Source organism: Antechinus flavipes, chromosome 3 (assembly GCF_016432865.1).
Source record: "Antechinus flavipes isolate AdamAnt ecotype Samford, QLD, Australia chromosome 3, AdamAnt_v2, whole genome shotgun sequence".
NCBI classification, from domain to species: domain Eukaryota; kingdom Metazoa; phylum Chordata; class Mammalia; order Dasyuromorphia; family Dasyuridae; genus Antechinus; species Antechinus flavipes.
The window spans coordinates 68,776,725-68,793,461 of NC_067400.1; the positions used below are offsets into that span (position 1 = coordinate 68,776,725).

At 34.4% G+C, this 16,737-nt stretch overlaps 1 protein-coding gene across 2 annotated transcripts in view; it reads left to right on the plus strand.

The window, feature by feature from the left end:
- The window catches only part of BARD1 (BRCA1 associated RING domain 1), a 126,209-nt gene that overhangs the window by 15,531 nt on the left and 93,941 nt on the right, over positions 1 to 16,737 (plus strand). Inside the window, exons 2-3 of one of the 2 annotated variants that reach the window (XM_051983611.1) lie at positions 837 to 893; positions 9,529 to 9,677. In XM_051983611.1, coding sequence (XP_051839571.1) covers positions 837 to 893; positions 9,529 to 9,677 — 206 coding nt within the window. The remainder of the gene's footprint in view (positions 1 to 836; positions 894 to 9,528; positions 9,678 to 16,737) is intronic. The other variant, XM_051983612.1, reaches the window with a different exon arrangement.

A 16,737-nucleotide genomic window follows, 5' to 3' on the forward strand; every position in this document is an offset into this window, starting at 1 on the left:
ATTTTCCCCCTTACTCCTCCAGTGATTTTTGGGAGCAACGAATAACTGCTTCTGATGAGTCTCTGTTGGCATATAAATAAATAATGGGTACCATATATAGACTATGGTTGTCTTTGACTGACACAAATTATGATCTCATAGATCAGTTTCTCAGTTTTTCAGCTCAAATTATATTTCTGATGCATAAAATATCAACATTCTCTTCTGAAAAACATACCTCCCCTCTCTTTAGCCTTAAAATTAAAATTTAAGGAGTTCTAAGGTATACAGAGAAGCCAGGATTGGAAAGAGCAGAATGAAAGGAAGAATAATTATTTTTAAAAGTTGGGAATAAGTTTTGTGGACTTTCATAAACATTTATGACATTTTGGTTATTTATAACATTCAGTTACTGTGGAGAAGATAGTCTTTTGGATTATGTGTGTGATCTTTGAGAATCTCTGTTTCAAAGAGTTACCTTGACAGTTCAAAGTACTAGCAAGCAGTGGGTTTTAAGTATTAATGTCAATTTATGGTATCCTGAATATCATGTGTTTTCCTCTCTCTTATTGTCACATATATTTATGGAGAAACGGCAGTCTAGACTTTTGCTTGGATAATAGGTTTACAATATAAATCAGATTTGCCATTGGAATCCTGTGGACAGCTTTTAATCCAACCTTTCATCAGAGAGTAATAAGCAGTCACCTGAGCAGTATACCTCATTAATATCTTGTGTTTAAAAGCCAGGGAAATCTAATGGGGTATGATTGAGTGTTGGGTATATTTATGCCTGAGGGATAAAAATGATCTTCTTGCATCTATCTGCTTATTGACATTGTTCTTTCTTCCAACAGCATCAATATCCTGAGGGAACCCGTGTGCTTAGGTGGATGTGAACATATCTTCTGCAGGTGAGTGACTAAGGCTTGAAGGAAAAGAACTATTTTAGAATTGAGTCTCACAAACTAACTACTCTATAGTTTCTGATTGTTTTTGTTGTTAAGGAACTAGAAACTGTTAAAGGTTTTATGGAATGCCTGCAGGAAGAAAATACCTGTCTTTTAGAGAATTTAAACAATTGTATCGTGACTTTTTTGTTCTGTAGCAATAGGTGTTTTTACTGTGAATCTTAATGGTGGATGTTTGTTTCTAAAATTCTAGCCAAATCAGTGGTATCAGTGTTAATTCTGCCAGAAAGTCAGGGATAGTTTGTTCATTCACCAAGTTTCTTGCTTTGCATTTAGGTTATTAGGTCTTTGTATTTCAGTTTACCTTCTGTTCAATTTATTTTTTTATAAAAATTTTTATTTTCAAAACATATGCATAGTTTTTTTTTTAACAATCACCCTTGTAAAACCTTGTGTTCCACTTTTTTTTTTCTCCCTCTCTTCCTACCACTCCCTTCCCTAGAAGGCAAGTAATCCAATATTGTTAAACATGTACAATTCTTCTTCTTCTTCTTCTTCTTCTTCTTCTTTTCTTCTTCTTCTTCTTCTTCTTCTTCTTCTTCTTCAATTGGGGTTAAGTGACTTGCCCAAGGTCACACAACTGGGAAGTATTAAGTGTCAGACCATATTTGAACTCAAGTCTTCCTGATTTCAGGGCTGGGGCTCTATCCATTGTGCCCCACCTACATGTCCCTGTACAATTCTTCTGCACAAGAAAATCTACCTGTTCAATTTAACAAACATTTATTATACATGATACAATCTGCCAGCATGAATATGCAAAAATGTAATTCAAGTAAATTCTTTCGCTCATAAAGCTTATATTTTAATAGATCAGTGCTTCTTGCAGTGTGAAATTAAAAAAAATATTTTAATAACTATATTTCTTTGTAAAAACATTTTAAATTTTAAAACATTTAAAAAGGATAAGAGGATAAAAACATTTAAAGGACGTTAAAAACTTTTGTTTATTTCATTAAATATTTCCCAATTGTGTGAATTTTTTTGACATTCATTTTTTAAAATTATGAGTTTCAAATTCTCTTCATTACCTCACTCATTGAGAAGATAAGTAATATTATACAAAACATTTCCATATTAGCCATGTTACAAAAGAAAACATACATGCACAAAAACCAAGAAAAAGAAAAAATGAAAAATGTGTTTCTGTTTGCAGTCAGAATTAATTATTTTCTCTCTGGAAGTGCATAACATTTTGCCTCATAGATCCTTTGGAATTGTCTTTGAACGTTGTTTTATTTAGACATCATCATTATTGTGTGCAATGTTTTTATGGTTCTGCTCACTTTACTGTACATCAGGATCATATAAGTCTTCCCAGATTTTTCTGAAACCCTTCCTTTCATTATTTCTTACAGGACAGTAGTTTTCCATTACAGTCCTATCCCACATTTTAAGCATTTAATTGATGGATATCCCCTCAGTTTGCAATTGTTTGCTGCCACAAAAAGCGTTGCTATAAATATTTTTGTACAAAGGGATCCCTTTCCCCTGATCTTTTCATTTCTTGGGATACAGACCTAGTAATGCTCTTGCTGGTTCATAGAGTATGTTGGTTGGTCACCCTTTGGGTGTAATTCCGAATTTTCCAGAACATTTGGACAAGTTCACAGCTCCAATAACAGTGCATTAGTGTGCCAATTTTTTCATAACCTCTTTAGTATTTATCATTTCTTACGATATGGTGCCTCAGTGTTGTTTTAATCTGCATTTCTCTAATCACAAATTATTAACAGCCTTTTTTTCTAGCTTTGAGTTCATCTTCTGAAAACTGTTCATTTGATAACTCTTTAAATAAAATTGGCTTTTGTAATTCTAGGTATTTTGTTATATAGTCAGAGGCATTATTTTGAGAAGGGGTCCATAGTCTTACATTATACTACATAGGCCATAGGGGTCCATCACACACACACACACACACACACACACACACACACACACACACACAGGCTAAGTCCCCCTAGATATTATTTGATTTGGGAGAAATCTAGCTCTAGGACAGTTTAAGCCCTAAGTTGACGTTGAGGATTTTAGAGGTACCCTGCGAGTTAGGCAGTTGGTTGGGGATAAAAGAATGGAATGAAGAAGACTCAGGTTTAAGCGAGTATGATTTGAAGAGATTCTTGAGATTTGAGAGATCAGCTCCAGGTGGGTGTTTGTGTTTTAATCAGTGGTTAGTGTGTGTGAAGGAAACTGAAGTTAGCCAGTCAGTAAACATGTATTAAGTGCCTACTGTGTGCCAGGCACTCTTTTGGATGTTTAATAAAATAATGATACAAAGACAAAGTGTTAATAGGTGCTGTTTGTAAGTGCTGTATGTACAGATGAGGCAAGGAAATAAAAACTGAAAAGTAGATTTGCCTCTGAAGAAGTAATGTGTTAATAATTGATACGAACTGCTTACCATTCATATCAGATTATCACATGCAATAACAGTTATTCAAATGATTAAATTTTGTTGTAGGTTTGATTACAGTTTTCAACTCCATTCATGGGAGTGGAAAGGGTACTTAGAGGAAGAATTGGCTTTAAATTGTGGCTTGTGCAAGTTAGTTAACCTTTATGTGACTTGGTTTCCTCATCTGTAAAATGGGGATGGTAATTCTTGTGTTACTTGCCTCACAGAGTTATGAGGAAGGGCTTGGAAAAATTGTTATTATAATAAAACAAATAATCTCCTTTCCTCTCCTCACCCAAAAGAGTAGCTTTTTGAATATGTAACGTATTGGTTTTACCCATTCCTCTTCTGATGACATACAATTCAGTCACCATTTTGTAGGTGAAAGCTTTTCTTTTTCTCTACTCCTTCATACCAACTGCTCATTATATTTATTTGGTGTTTTTTCTACCTATACTTTTATACAGTTCCTTGAGAGTAGAAGTCTCATTCTCTTGTCATTGTATTGCTGGGACCTACCGTGGTTCCTGGTATATAGTAGGGGCTTAATAGATGCTTGACAAATGAGTGAATAGCACAGGGTAAAAGTCCAGAAAAGTCATACTCCTTTTAAAAAAGAGAAAATAGGAATATATTTATCCTCTGGAATTTATAAAGTAAGCCCTAGCACTGTGAAGTAGGTTAAATGGCCTGTTCTGTTTAAAAGTTTTAAGCACCAGTACCAGGAATACTCTGGAGCCTCTTGTATAGTGCGCTGTAAAAGTGAGCACAGGAACACACCGGGGTTCACTACAGCCTTGTTTTGTATGACATTGAGACTCAAGGTCACTGCTCAGATACTTTTCACATCTGCTGAGCAGTGTGAGTGTAAATTCTCTACATCTGGCCGTCTATATTATGCTATATAAGCCTCAGGCTTATCCACAAAAGGGTTTAGACTACCTAGACTGTCCGATAGGAATGTCTCCATGGCTCTCAGGGAGCAGAGAGCAATTTTGCCAATGATAATTGAAAAGACAAGATTTTTATGAACAAATGCTACTGGTTGTACAGCCTGTTTTCTGAAGGCTGCCCTTGGCGTTGCAAACTCTATTGAAAGGTAAAATATGGATGGTGGTAAATGTGGCAGTGAACCATCATGCTGCCACACCGTAATTGTAAAGCATTTGCAGAGAACTCTCCTGAGCAGTTTTAGAGTGCTGTTGACACTGGCCCTGCTTGAGGAGGCTTGCCAAATTCCACCATTGCTAGTGTAATTAATTCTGCATCCTCGGAGCTGCACAGAATGAGAATAGAGTGACTGTTCTTGCGTGCTGCAAATGGTTTAGGCTCTCATAACAGGAGAGGAAAATCCCCTTGTGGAAGTCTAGGTATTACACGCTCACCTGCCTTAAGAACCTGCAGGTTAAATGTGTGGAGAGATCCTAATGTTACTCCGGTTTTCCTTTCTGTGGCTTCACACCCTAGACTTGCCAGATCATAGCAAAACGATGGTATTGTTAAATCTTAGAAAGCAAGGAGTAGTTTTCACAATTTTCCCCCCCAGTCTTTCTCCCCACCTTCCCAGGTTCCTTTTGATTTAATATTAGTCTAGATTGAGATGTTATTCAGAAAAGGGGAGATTTTTATGAACCTGTTGATTTGATGTATAAACACTATATAAAATATTCGGCATCATTAAAGGGTGTTGTTCTGCTTAGAATTGCTTGTTTAATTGTCTGGAATCTTATTTGACTGGTATCATGTCATCATCTTTTTTTTTTTTTTTAATAGGTTTTTATTTGTTTATCCTGTATTGGGATCCTTCACCTTTTTTTGTGTCATGGATTCCAGTCACTGGCAGTCTGGTGAATCCCCTTTCCAAAATATCATTTTTAAATGAATGAACTAAAATACATAGAATTGCAAACTAAGTCAGGTATATTGAAATACAGTCATTAGCATACTTTTTTTTTTTTTTAAGTTCAGAGTCTGCCTAGATTTTAAAAAAAAGTAATAAAGGGAAAAGACAAAATTTTCAGTAAAATCAATCAACATATTAACAAAAAACATGCAACAAAAACCCTTGGGAGTGCAAGGGATCCCACTATACCAATGGACCCTCAAAATGCTTCCATTTTAGGCATAAGAATTTTTTTTTTTCCAAATTTCTCTTGCTTAAACTCTTGGAATAGTAAGAGTTAGATATCTTTCTTTCACCACCTTTAACACAATAGTGCCAGTTGAGATGAAGACTATTTGCAAGCTGACCTGCCTTGTGTTAGTGATGTAAGCAAAGTAGAATACGTTAAGACTGTTATTGAAAGGGAAAGCATACTTACCTGAGCAATGAATAATGTGTTTTCCTGGGGGATTGGCCTAGGAAATTAAGAAGAGGCTCCTTCAGTTTTTGACTCAATAATGATTAGCTTTGCATGAAATCTGCTTTGTTATAAAGCATTGTCAGGAAATCATATAGTAGTCAGTCCTTTACTTTTACAAGGAAATTGCCAAGGAAAGCAATTTTCAGACTAGCTCCCTGGGTCAATATAGATTCACCTTCATGTCTCACACAATCTGTGTCTACATTCACACTACAGTATAATAATAGATGTAACGATTGATAACCTAGAAATATTAACAAGTAATAGAAGTTTGACTTCAGTTAATATGAAGTTGCTGATGGCAAGTATCATGTATTTATTAAGGGTTTACTGTGTGCCAGATGTTGTGTTAAGAACTGGGAATCCAAAAAACGGTTCCTAACCTCAGGAATGGTTTTATTTTTATTTAAAAAAGACCCATTTTTAAATTTTTGATAGTTTTATTAATTTTCTGTTTTATATTGCCTATATTTTCCTGTTGCTCTTCCACCTCTTCTTTCCCATTCCATAGAACAAAGAAAATTTTTTTTGAAGAAAAATAGAAAAAAAACCTTAAACAAAACCAATAGTACATTTTAAAAATCTGAAAAAACCCCAAACATGTAATGATCCTAGTATTGCAAAAGAGTGAGGGTTGATGTTTTTGGGTTATTCTCATTCTTTATAATTTTGCAACATTTACTTTACTTTACTTTGTTTTATGGTGCTGGTGTTTTTTCTGTTTACTTTGTTGTAGTTATATATTGTTTATTTGGCCTAGCATCTTTCCATGCTTCTCTTGTGTTCATTATATTTGTCATTTTCTCCAGCATGGCAGCATTGTTTAGTCATTCCTCCAAATAAATAGATATCTATTTTATTTCCACTTCTTTGCTATCTTCATAAGTACTGCTATCATTATTTTTCTGTATGTAGGGGAATTTCTTTTTATCAGTGACTTTTTCTGAGGACTAGGAGGGTACATGCTAAAGAGTAGGACAACTTGTAAATAAGTGTGTGTGTGTATCTATATATACACATACATACACTCATTTATTTATACACATGCATACACGTAATTTAAAAAAAGTTTTTTAAAATTTCACTAAAATTATCTATTTAGAAAACAGTTTAGAACAGTTATTACTGGAATTGGGGATAATAAGGGTTATATTTTGCAAATAGTCACAGAGTTCTTATCCTCTGACCCTTCCTCCATAAGCTTGGCAGGTATTTTGACATTTCTTGACTTCATCTGCAGAATGAGTGAGGGGATTCAACTAGATTTAGGCTTCTGAAATCTCTTTGGTTCAGAATTTGAGGTTCAACGTGTGGTCTATGACAGCAAGAATATCAAGAAGTGAAAAAAATATATTTCTAGCCATGTGATAAATCTTATTGAGCTATAGATAAGGTGGTTGGGTGGACTATACAATCTTGAGGTCTGTTCTGATCTTAAATTCTATGACTTTTCTCTCGAGATGCAGGTCCTGAAGGGTGTAGGGTCATTGTGAGCTGTGCAATTTCACTGAGGGCCTGTGAGACTAGGTGTATGTTGTATATAGCAAACCAGAGAGATTTGAAGATTTTTGTACTTTTACAAAGACTGTATTCCAAATACCTATTAAATCCTAAGGGGTGACTCCCAGCTTGGCATTTAAAGCCTGCCACAGCCAGGATCCAGTCGACATTTCTAGATTCAGTACATATTTCTCTCCTTCATGCACTCTTGTCTTGTAGAGAGCCAAATTGAACCAGTTGTTTTTCCCCAATCTCAGTGCTCCATCTTACTATGTCTGACTTCATGCCTGAAGTATACTGCTGTCTCAGCCCATCTTGGCTTAGTTCTTGAGTGGTCCTCCCGCTGATTTTTAATTCTGCAAAGCCCCTTCAACAATAACAAATGTATTTTGTAAACCCCCATGGTAATTTAATCTGAATATTATTACTACTTAAGGTCCCATTAAAGAATTTTTAGCTAGAATCACTAAAAAGGAGCCTGTCCTCATCTTCCCACTCGTTCTCTTTAAATTACCCTGTATTTGCTTTTCTGTCAGTGCTTAGATGGATCCCTTCCAGTAGAATGGAAAGTTGTTGCATTTTGTCTGTTTCTTCTGGGGCTAGTACCATTTATTTTCTCTAGTTAAGTGCTTACTAAGTACATCTTGAGTTGAATTTCATAAAGATGGGTTAGTCTTTTTGCAAATAGTCCAACTAGATAACACTAAACTCCCCCAATATAGATTGAGGAAATGGACTTCCTAGGAGTCAATATAGAGGACACACTCAAAAGATCAGTGATTCAAAAACTACCTGAAACATTCAGACAAAAAAGAAAAAAAGTCCTCTTTTCTAAGTCCCTTGAAACCATCTTTGTGAGAACCATAAAAATTTCCTGTGACTATGGCAAAATTACCTGACTGTCATTTGTCAAGAACTCGCCCTTCTCTGCTTTTGATGTGTGTAACAGCTGTAGTTTTGTTCCAGGGAAAATATTGATTCAGCTTGAATCCATTCTAGTAAACTTTAAATACACACAGGTGGCTTCAGAGTTACATCTTCATCACTGCCTCATTGAAGCTTGATTACTTTCCTGTGTCTACCTCCTCCATGAAGCCTTCTCTGATTTTCCCCCTTTTCTTCCCTAATAGGCAGTGATTTTCCCTCTTTACTCTCACATATCGTTTGATTTTGTGGCTCTCCACTGTACTTTACCTGAATGTGGGTCTTATCCTAAGCTCTTTTTGAGAGTAGGGACTATTTTATTTTTTTGTATAGATCTATCATTTACCTTTTTTTTTTTTTTTTAATTTGCATAGTCTCCTCCACTAGATCGTAAGTTTCCTAAGGGCAGGTATTATATTGTCTCTTTTTTTATCCCCAGTGCTTACTAGAACAGTGCATAGCACATCACAGAAGCTTAATAATTATTGATTGCATGATTATTTTAATGCTACTCAACTCAAATTAAAAGTCACAGCTTTACTTCTGTATATCCCCAAGACTCTCTTCAAAGTATAGACACAACAGTAAACAGGTTACTAGATTAAAATTTGTGGATGATAAAAAGCTGTCTTTCTAAAAAGAGATTATTTTGAGGTTTCTCTCCTCAATTTTTGATTATCTGGAATTACCCCCTTGGGCTATACATGTGGGTTAGCGTTTGAGAGTTAATTAATAGGATTACTTAATTACCAATCAAATAAGAAGTGATGATTCTAACTATTTAAAAATATAAAAGCAAATTTTTAAACATAAATAATTGAAAAAGCTTTGTGGTAAAAATTTGAACTTATTGATCTTTTCTGTAATTAGGTAAAAACTAATGTGATTTGGATGATGTAGTAGTCTAATAGATCTCAATTTTTAAAATCATTTTCTTTTTCAATTAGCAAGTATTTTTTTAAATTTCCTTTTAATTTCTCCTTCATTGAAAGTATAAAAGAATTAACAAAACTTTTATTAATATATACAACTTGATCTAGTTTAAAAAAATTGCCTATTGACCTTTTATAGAAGGGGGTAGGAGTGGGAAAAATACATGAAAGGTGAGAACAGTTATGTTGGAGACAAGCCTTATGATTAGTTATTATGGGGAAGAGTAGAATGTGACCCATATTCTCAATGTCACACTAGTTATGGACCACACTGGACAGGAAACCCTCACTTTGAAAACTACTGTTCTAAAATCATTATGGGCAACTCTGGGGAGTTTTCAAACATTTATCCCCCTCCTCCCCCCAATTTTTTTTTTTAAAGCCCCAGCAGATAATAAATCTCATCTTCTCTTTTGTGCTTACAGTGCTGGGCTAATTTCAAAATGTTTGTTCTCTTTAAGTACGTGTGTGAGTGACTGCATCGGTACAGAATGTCCAGTATGTCATACACCTGCTTGGATACAGGATGTGAAGATTAACCGACAGTTAGACAGCATGATCCAGCTGTGCAGCAAGCTTCGGAATCTCTTACACAACAGCTCAGGTACAGGTGAGGAGGACTCCTTTAGGGCTCTTGGTAGAAATGGCTTTCTATATTTAAACGGTCACTTTGTTTGGAACATATAGTGGGTTCACACAAAAGGAGCTGGATAAGTCTTTTCTCCCCACCTTCCCTTTCACTGTACCCACCTCCCCAAAAAAGAAAAAAAAAGCATTTGAGTTAGAAATTTACTTCATGAAACATTATAATTCTAAGTTTGGCTCCTGAAACATCATAAAACTAAATGGTGATTTCTTTCTTTGCTCTTTTTTTTGGGGGGGGAGTGTAACATTGCTTATTTCATTAAAATGTATTTTTAAGCAGATGTGGACAAAAACAATTGACAGTACTCTAGATCATTTGACCTGTTTTGAAGAAGTAGAATCCGATATTCATTGTCCTTTTCTTCCCTAATGAAATTGTGGTTGGCTGATCCTAGTTGTTTTTAGATTCGGTTTATTAACTGAATGTGCACCTCAAATGTTTTCTCCAGAGAACTAATTAGGGATGAAAAGAAGGTAAGGTGATTGGAGTTTCTCAGTAATTGGATTTTGGAATCCTTGTTTTTCTCATTGACCAGAATGACATCCTCCCTTTTCTCTGTGGGAGGGCCTCTTCTAAATTGACACCTGCCATGATGATTGATGTGGAATAGGAAAGCTGCTCCAGGCTACTGTTAGCTCTTATTTTTTAAACTCCCGATGGGCTAGGGTGTTTTTGTCAGATGCAAAGCAGGAGGTTTACTGGCCAAAATAGCTGGATACACTGGAAAATGTGGCTTTGGAGAACTTGAGTTTGGATCCTGAAAGAGCTTTCAGGGACTTCCTGTTGGTATCAGTTTCATTACTGGTAATATAGGATAAATAGCTGTCTAAGAAACCATCTTCTAAAGTCATCAGATCTAGCTTTATTTCTATATGGTCAGGAGGCTCTTTTCAGAGTATAAACACTGTAGTCAACACACTACTTGATTTTTTTTTTTTTTTTCTTATGGAGCTTCAGTGTGGTACTAAGTGACAAAAATAGAATAGATAAAAAAAATTAGAATTTGAATTCCTGATCCTCCTATTCTAATCTTTCTAATCCTCAGTTATCTCATTTTAAAATTAAGGATAATAACATCCAGAGTAACTTCTTGACAAAGTTGTTCCATGGTACAAATGCATAATGATTATAAAGTGGGAACTTTAAAGTCAACTTTCTGTTTACATTTCAAAAACCTATAACTACATTACCTTTACTGATGTACAGCAGAATTCCTCTAAAACCTTATTCTTAATAAACTTATTCAGCATGTTACTAGGGCTGGAAAAATGCATTATTGGTGAACAAGTCTCTAGTGATGATTTAACTTAATAAATCATTAATAAGGTTGGTTTTCTGACGGACACATAGTTGATCACTTAAAAGTTTTTTTTTTTTTTTTTTTTTTGGTGAGCTATTCATTGTCTGAAAAGAGATTTCCTCTTTAGCCATGCAGCTACAGTGATGAGCTAGTTTTTTTTAAGATAAATTTTTATTGTTTCTTTTTGTTTTATCTTGTCTGAAGTTCCCTCTGTGTTCCTTTTTCTTCCCAAATCATAAAGCCATTGCATAATAAAAAGATATTTACACTAAAATTATTAAATATTTTCTTAAGAAGAAAAAAAAGATTTATGTATGAAACCACAAGTCTTTTACATCGTTTTTTCTTCTTAAAAGAGTATATTTATTGTTATGGATGGTTCTCAAGGAGGCAAAAGGGAAGGATCCGGAGAAAACCAGGGTGATGTAAAAAAAAATACTCAATAAAAATTATTTTTAAGAAGTACATGTTACTTTTAAAAACCTTGCTTATCTGTTTTCTTCTGAATTTCATTTTATTTTCATTTTTAAATTAAATTTTATTTTTCTAATAAGTAAAAGTCTGCTTTCTCTCTTTCCTATTCAAAATGGTAAATAGTGTCATCATTAGAAACATTTATAGTCAAGCAAAAAACAGTAATCATGTCCTGTATGTGTATATGTGTGTGTGTATACACACACATATATATGAACACATGCTTGCAATACATACACATGCACACTAGCATGTCTATGTATATACATATGTATATACAAACATATGTATAAAGTGTGGAATCTCTAGAGTTGATAGAGTATGTATGTTTATGTACATAAACAATTTTATGTATGATATACATAAATTTAAAAAAAACTTTTTTTTTGGATGTATTGATTGGTTTTGCTGATTATTTTTATTCTTTTAAAAAGTTCTAATAAAATAGTTTTTGTCAGATAACTGTGGAAGACTTAGACTATAATAAATACATATACACACATATTGTGAGGTATCTCATTGGGTCAGTGCAGATAATGAATTGCTGTCCCTGGTACTGGCCACCAGAATGAATAGCAGAATACTGAATGACTTTTGAAAAGGAATGCTTCTTTCAGTCTTAGAAGGTTTTAATTCCAAGTGAAGAAGGCATACATAACATGTGAAAAACACATGTACAAACCTAAAAGAGATGTTAAACACATACACATCCTCCTCAATCTTTACTTTTGAATCCATCATCTATGTCAGGAGATGACTAGTATGTTTCATCATGAATCCCCTGGAATCACGGTTGGTCATTGTGTTGATCAGAGATCCTAAGTCTTTCAGAGTTCAACAATAAGACTATTTTGTTTAAAAAAGTAAAATAAAGAGGAAGAAGAGAAAAACAGTCCATCAAAAAAACAACCTCAAGCCTCTAATATATACAGATGTGTATGTGTGTGTGTGTGTGTGTGTGTGTGTGTGTGTGTTTGTGTATATATGTGTATATATATATATACACACACACACACATACATACACACATTTGTATGTGTGTGTGTATAAATGTGAACATTGTAATGATGAGATTTCACTCTTTGTGTAATATGTTTCTGTTCCCCAAACCCTAGATTAAGCTGTCCTTAAACAGACTCATGTTTCCCTGCCCATTTCTGGATTCAGAGAAGCCACAGGTAGAATAGTGTATTGTGCTTCATGACTGGCCCCCAGTTTTATATGATTTTATAATGGAAAATACTATAAAAATCCAAGTGGTTTATATTTTAAAATAAGAAGTGGGTCACTGTAATAACTAGAAACAGCATTCCCGATCTGGCCCTTCTTATGTGATTAGATAGGCTGACTTTAAGGCAGTTTCTTTCCTCAGATTCAGGTGTCTGCAGGTGTAACTTGAGTGTATTGTGTTGGTCCTGCAAGCCTTATGAGTCCTTCAACAGAAAAGGGGAGACCAGAGCGCATGGCCTAGAGCTTTATTACAATCCTACTCTTGGGCATCTTAAGCTGAGGTCCTTGAATAAAGAGGGGTAGTGGAGATATTTGAACTTATAAATTCCAACTATGTGCCAACCCAGGACCTGAGTTTAGAATGCTTCCCAAGCCTTATAGGACCAGACACTTAATGCAGCATGTTGCCATTGATATTTCTTGTTAGCAAGAGCAGGCTGTGACTGGTTGCTCTGTGTCCAGAGATTACATTGATTAATGGCCCCATTGTGGCCTTGAAGTTCTGGTTCTTTGCCATATAGACACTACAGTATTGTTCCCCCCTGTTTTTCCAATCCTTCCTATTTAACTGATTGTAGCACAGCAAGCTGTGTGGTGTCTGTTAACTGACAAAAATAATTGTCAGATCCATGGTGAAATAAAATGACTCTTAATGGCAGGACAGCCGTATAAGTCAGCAAGCTTTTGTAGGTACCCCATTGGGAGCAGCAGGGAAGGCTTCATATTGGGAGGTTTACCACATATGAATAAGAGCCTAAGAATTTTGCTTTTGAAACTTCAGAAAAGCAGATATTGATGGATCCCTGATGGTGCCAGAAACTTTGTTGTATGTGCCTTCACTTGGTAGGAAGGTCTCCTGTCTAAGAATGAGGGCATAGTTCATTCTCAAAAGTCATTTTCCTATTCTTTCAGATGTCCAATACCAGGGTATTGATCATTATTTTCACTGCCTAGGTGAGATCCTTTGTGAAATGACTTTATGCTTCACTGTTTGGATGCCTTCTAGTGGTGTTACAATTGGATTTCTAAATTAAATTTTATGTGTTTTTCAGTAAGCAAAAGTTTGCCTTCTTTCTCTCCCACCCAAATGAGAAAAAAAAAAAAAAAAGAAAAATGCTGCCTGTATTATAAATGTTTAAAGTCCAGTTAAAGAAATTGTCCCTGTTCCCCCGCAAATGTGTATGTATGTATATGTGGATATGTGCACATATAATATTATTAGATAGTATATATAATGTCAACATAATATGTATATGATATATATGATTATGTATTAAAATATTTCATTTAATTTTAATTTAGTATTATATAAGAAAAATATATTTTACCTTATTCTCATGGTAAGAATTTAATAAATGCTTGTTGACTTAATATGAGTACTTTCTACATGCTCTTTATATATAATTGACTACTATGTTTGATACTTTTATTTTTTATTATAGAGGTAGATGATAGATTGAAGTAAAAATTGAGATATAGACATGCCCTTCTCTTATCTTTCTATCTGTGTGTAACCGTACATATAACATGTTTATGTACACACATGTTAGTGCATGTGCTCACACTCACATACATGCACACACAGGACCAATAGAATGAATTCAATGGAATGGTCATACTTTCCCTTTTAAAAAAAAAAAACCTACCAAAAAACCCCTGTATTTGATAATTTATCTTCCAAATGAACCTTATTACTTGCATTTACTATAAAATATATAATTACTGTAATTAAGGTGGGTAATTAGGAAGAACTTGTCAAATCATGGACATAGTATATGGCAGACTAGAGATAAAGGCGCCTGATTTATAGTAATGCTTTCCAGAATGAGCTTCTAAATACTCAAGCAGATTTTCCTCGGTTCAGTGTACTTTAAAGAGAAGAGATTGTCTGTCATAAATTTTCCTGACAGCCATTTATGGATAATTTTACCTTATTCTTTATAACATAATCTATTTTTTTCCACTAAGGGCATTAAATTTACAGCTTTTTTTTGTTTTGTTTTAATAAAATTTTTTCACTTGCTCCCTCTTCTTGTTTTAAGTCAGACCTTGCAGGTGTTGGTCAGTTTCTTTTAAGCATATGTTGGTGCTGGGGGATAGTAAGATAGATTAGCTTTGATGATGCTTTCATAAGATTGCAATTTCCCTTTTTTCCCTCCATTTTCTAGTATGGGGAGAGGGACTGGTCCTCCTTTATTGAATGGCATAGCGTTTCATGTATATTGTGACATTTTATAGCTAAAGGTGAGTGTTTGAATAGTGGTGTGTATGTGTGCATGTGTGTGTTTTATAGAGCTGAATATTTCTTAACATAGAAAATAATCATTCTTCAGTGAAGCTGTTAATGTTGCGCAGATGGTAGCAAAGCGCTTCCCTTTGATTTTTAATAAAGAACTAGTTTGTCAAAGAGATTTCTTAACTTGTGTTGTGAAACCCATAATGGAGAGTAATTGGAAAGGCACACAATGTGCATCATTATATCCCTTTGATGCAGATTAATGATAGCTAAGCCACATTTTCTAATTGCCTCTCTTTTTTCTCCAGTTTGTTGTTGCATTATGGGAAAAATTTGGAAAAGTAGCTTCCTAGCTCTCTATACATTTCTGTCTCAATTTTATGTACTATCCTGAAATGAATAAATTCAAGGAGGGCAATTCTGTTTCTCACATCAAATTAAGAAACTTAGTTTTGATTTTATGTAAGAGGAGAATATTAGTTTAAATGGAAATGCATGTGATATATGCATGAATATATTACATCATTGCATGAATATTTGCTCCTAAATATTGGTGCAGCTGTGACTAGTTTGGTTGTACACCAGTAGAGCAGACTAGGGGGAAAAATGTTTTTGCTATTTCTGACCAGTAGGCAGAATTAATGGGCAGATTTGGCAATAAATTCTCTCTCTAGGTGCCATCACACTCATTGAGGGAGGAAGCATAGTTGGTAAGTCTGGGTCAGCTATCTCCTAGGTGCCTGAGAACAGAGGTTTGGAGCTTGCAGGGACCTTGAGGGCTTCCTTTCAGTTAAATATTTTATAAATGAGGAAACATGACCAATGAGATAAAGAAATGACTTTTCACCCAACTCATTCAAGATAGTAGTAGGAAAACTGGGATTTGAACTTAGGTCCTGACTGCCAGTTTAGTGCATTTTTAGTACCACTCTGCCACTATGATATAAGGGAATTTGCTTAGCAAGTCTTATTTAAGATTTGTGCATTATTGTTACTTATCCATTATTTATCCATTAAAAATTACTTGATGAGTTGAATTAGACTGGAGTCATAAAACCAATTAGTAAACATTTAGTAATCTCTTTATGTGCCCAGTACTGGAAATTTTAACTCTTAGTGCTGCTCATTACTCTTTAATTTAAGAGCAGTTGATTGCTGAATGAACAGAGCCTAGTGTCCTTGTGGATTGTGAGGCCATTAGGGGCTTTATTCTGTAAGTAAGAATAATTAGACTTGTGTTAAGCACTTCTTGTGGGACTTTGGAAAAATTGTGAAGTTTTTTATGTCTTTTAGGTATGTAGATATGCACACATGCATCTATATATAGACATCCTTTTCTGTGCCTTTTGTGTATGTATATATACATGTATATGTATATACATATGTATAAAACCTCAATTTTTTGTATATGTATGTATGTATAGATATACATTTATAACTTTCTTTTCTATGTCTTTTGTGCATGTATGTATGTATAAATATACATATATAACTTTTCCATTGTCTTTGCGTGTGTATATATTTATGTTGTGTGTACATATACATTAAGTACACACACAAAAATGTTTTACCCAAACATACACATATTGCTATGAGTTAAGTTAAATCCTTATAATTCTAAATCTCCCTTTTAAAAAAAAGTTCTAAAAGCATTTTCTTTTTTGATCTCCCTAGAATAGAGTTTTTTTTTTGTTTTTTTTATCACAAGAGACTTCCTTTAAAGCCTTCTTATCACTGGTGCAAAGGCCTTGTTGGATCTAGACATAAAACTTCTGTCTATGGGA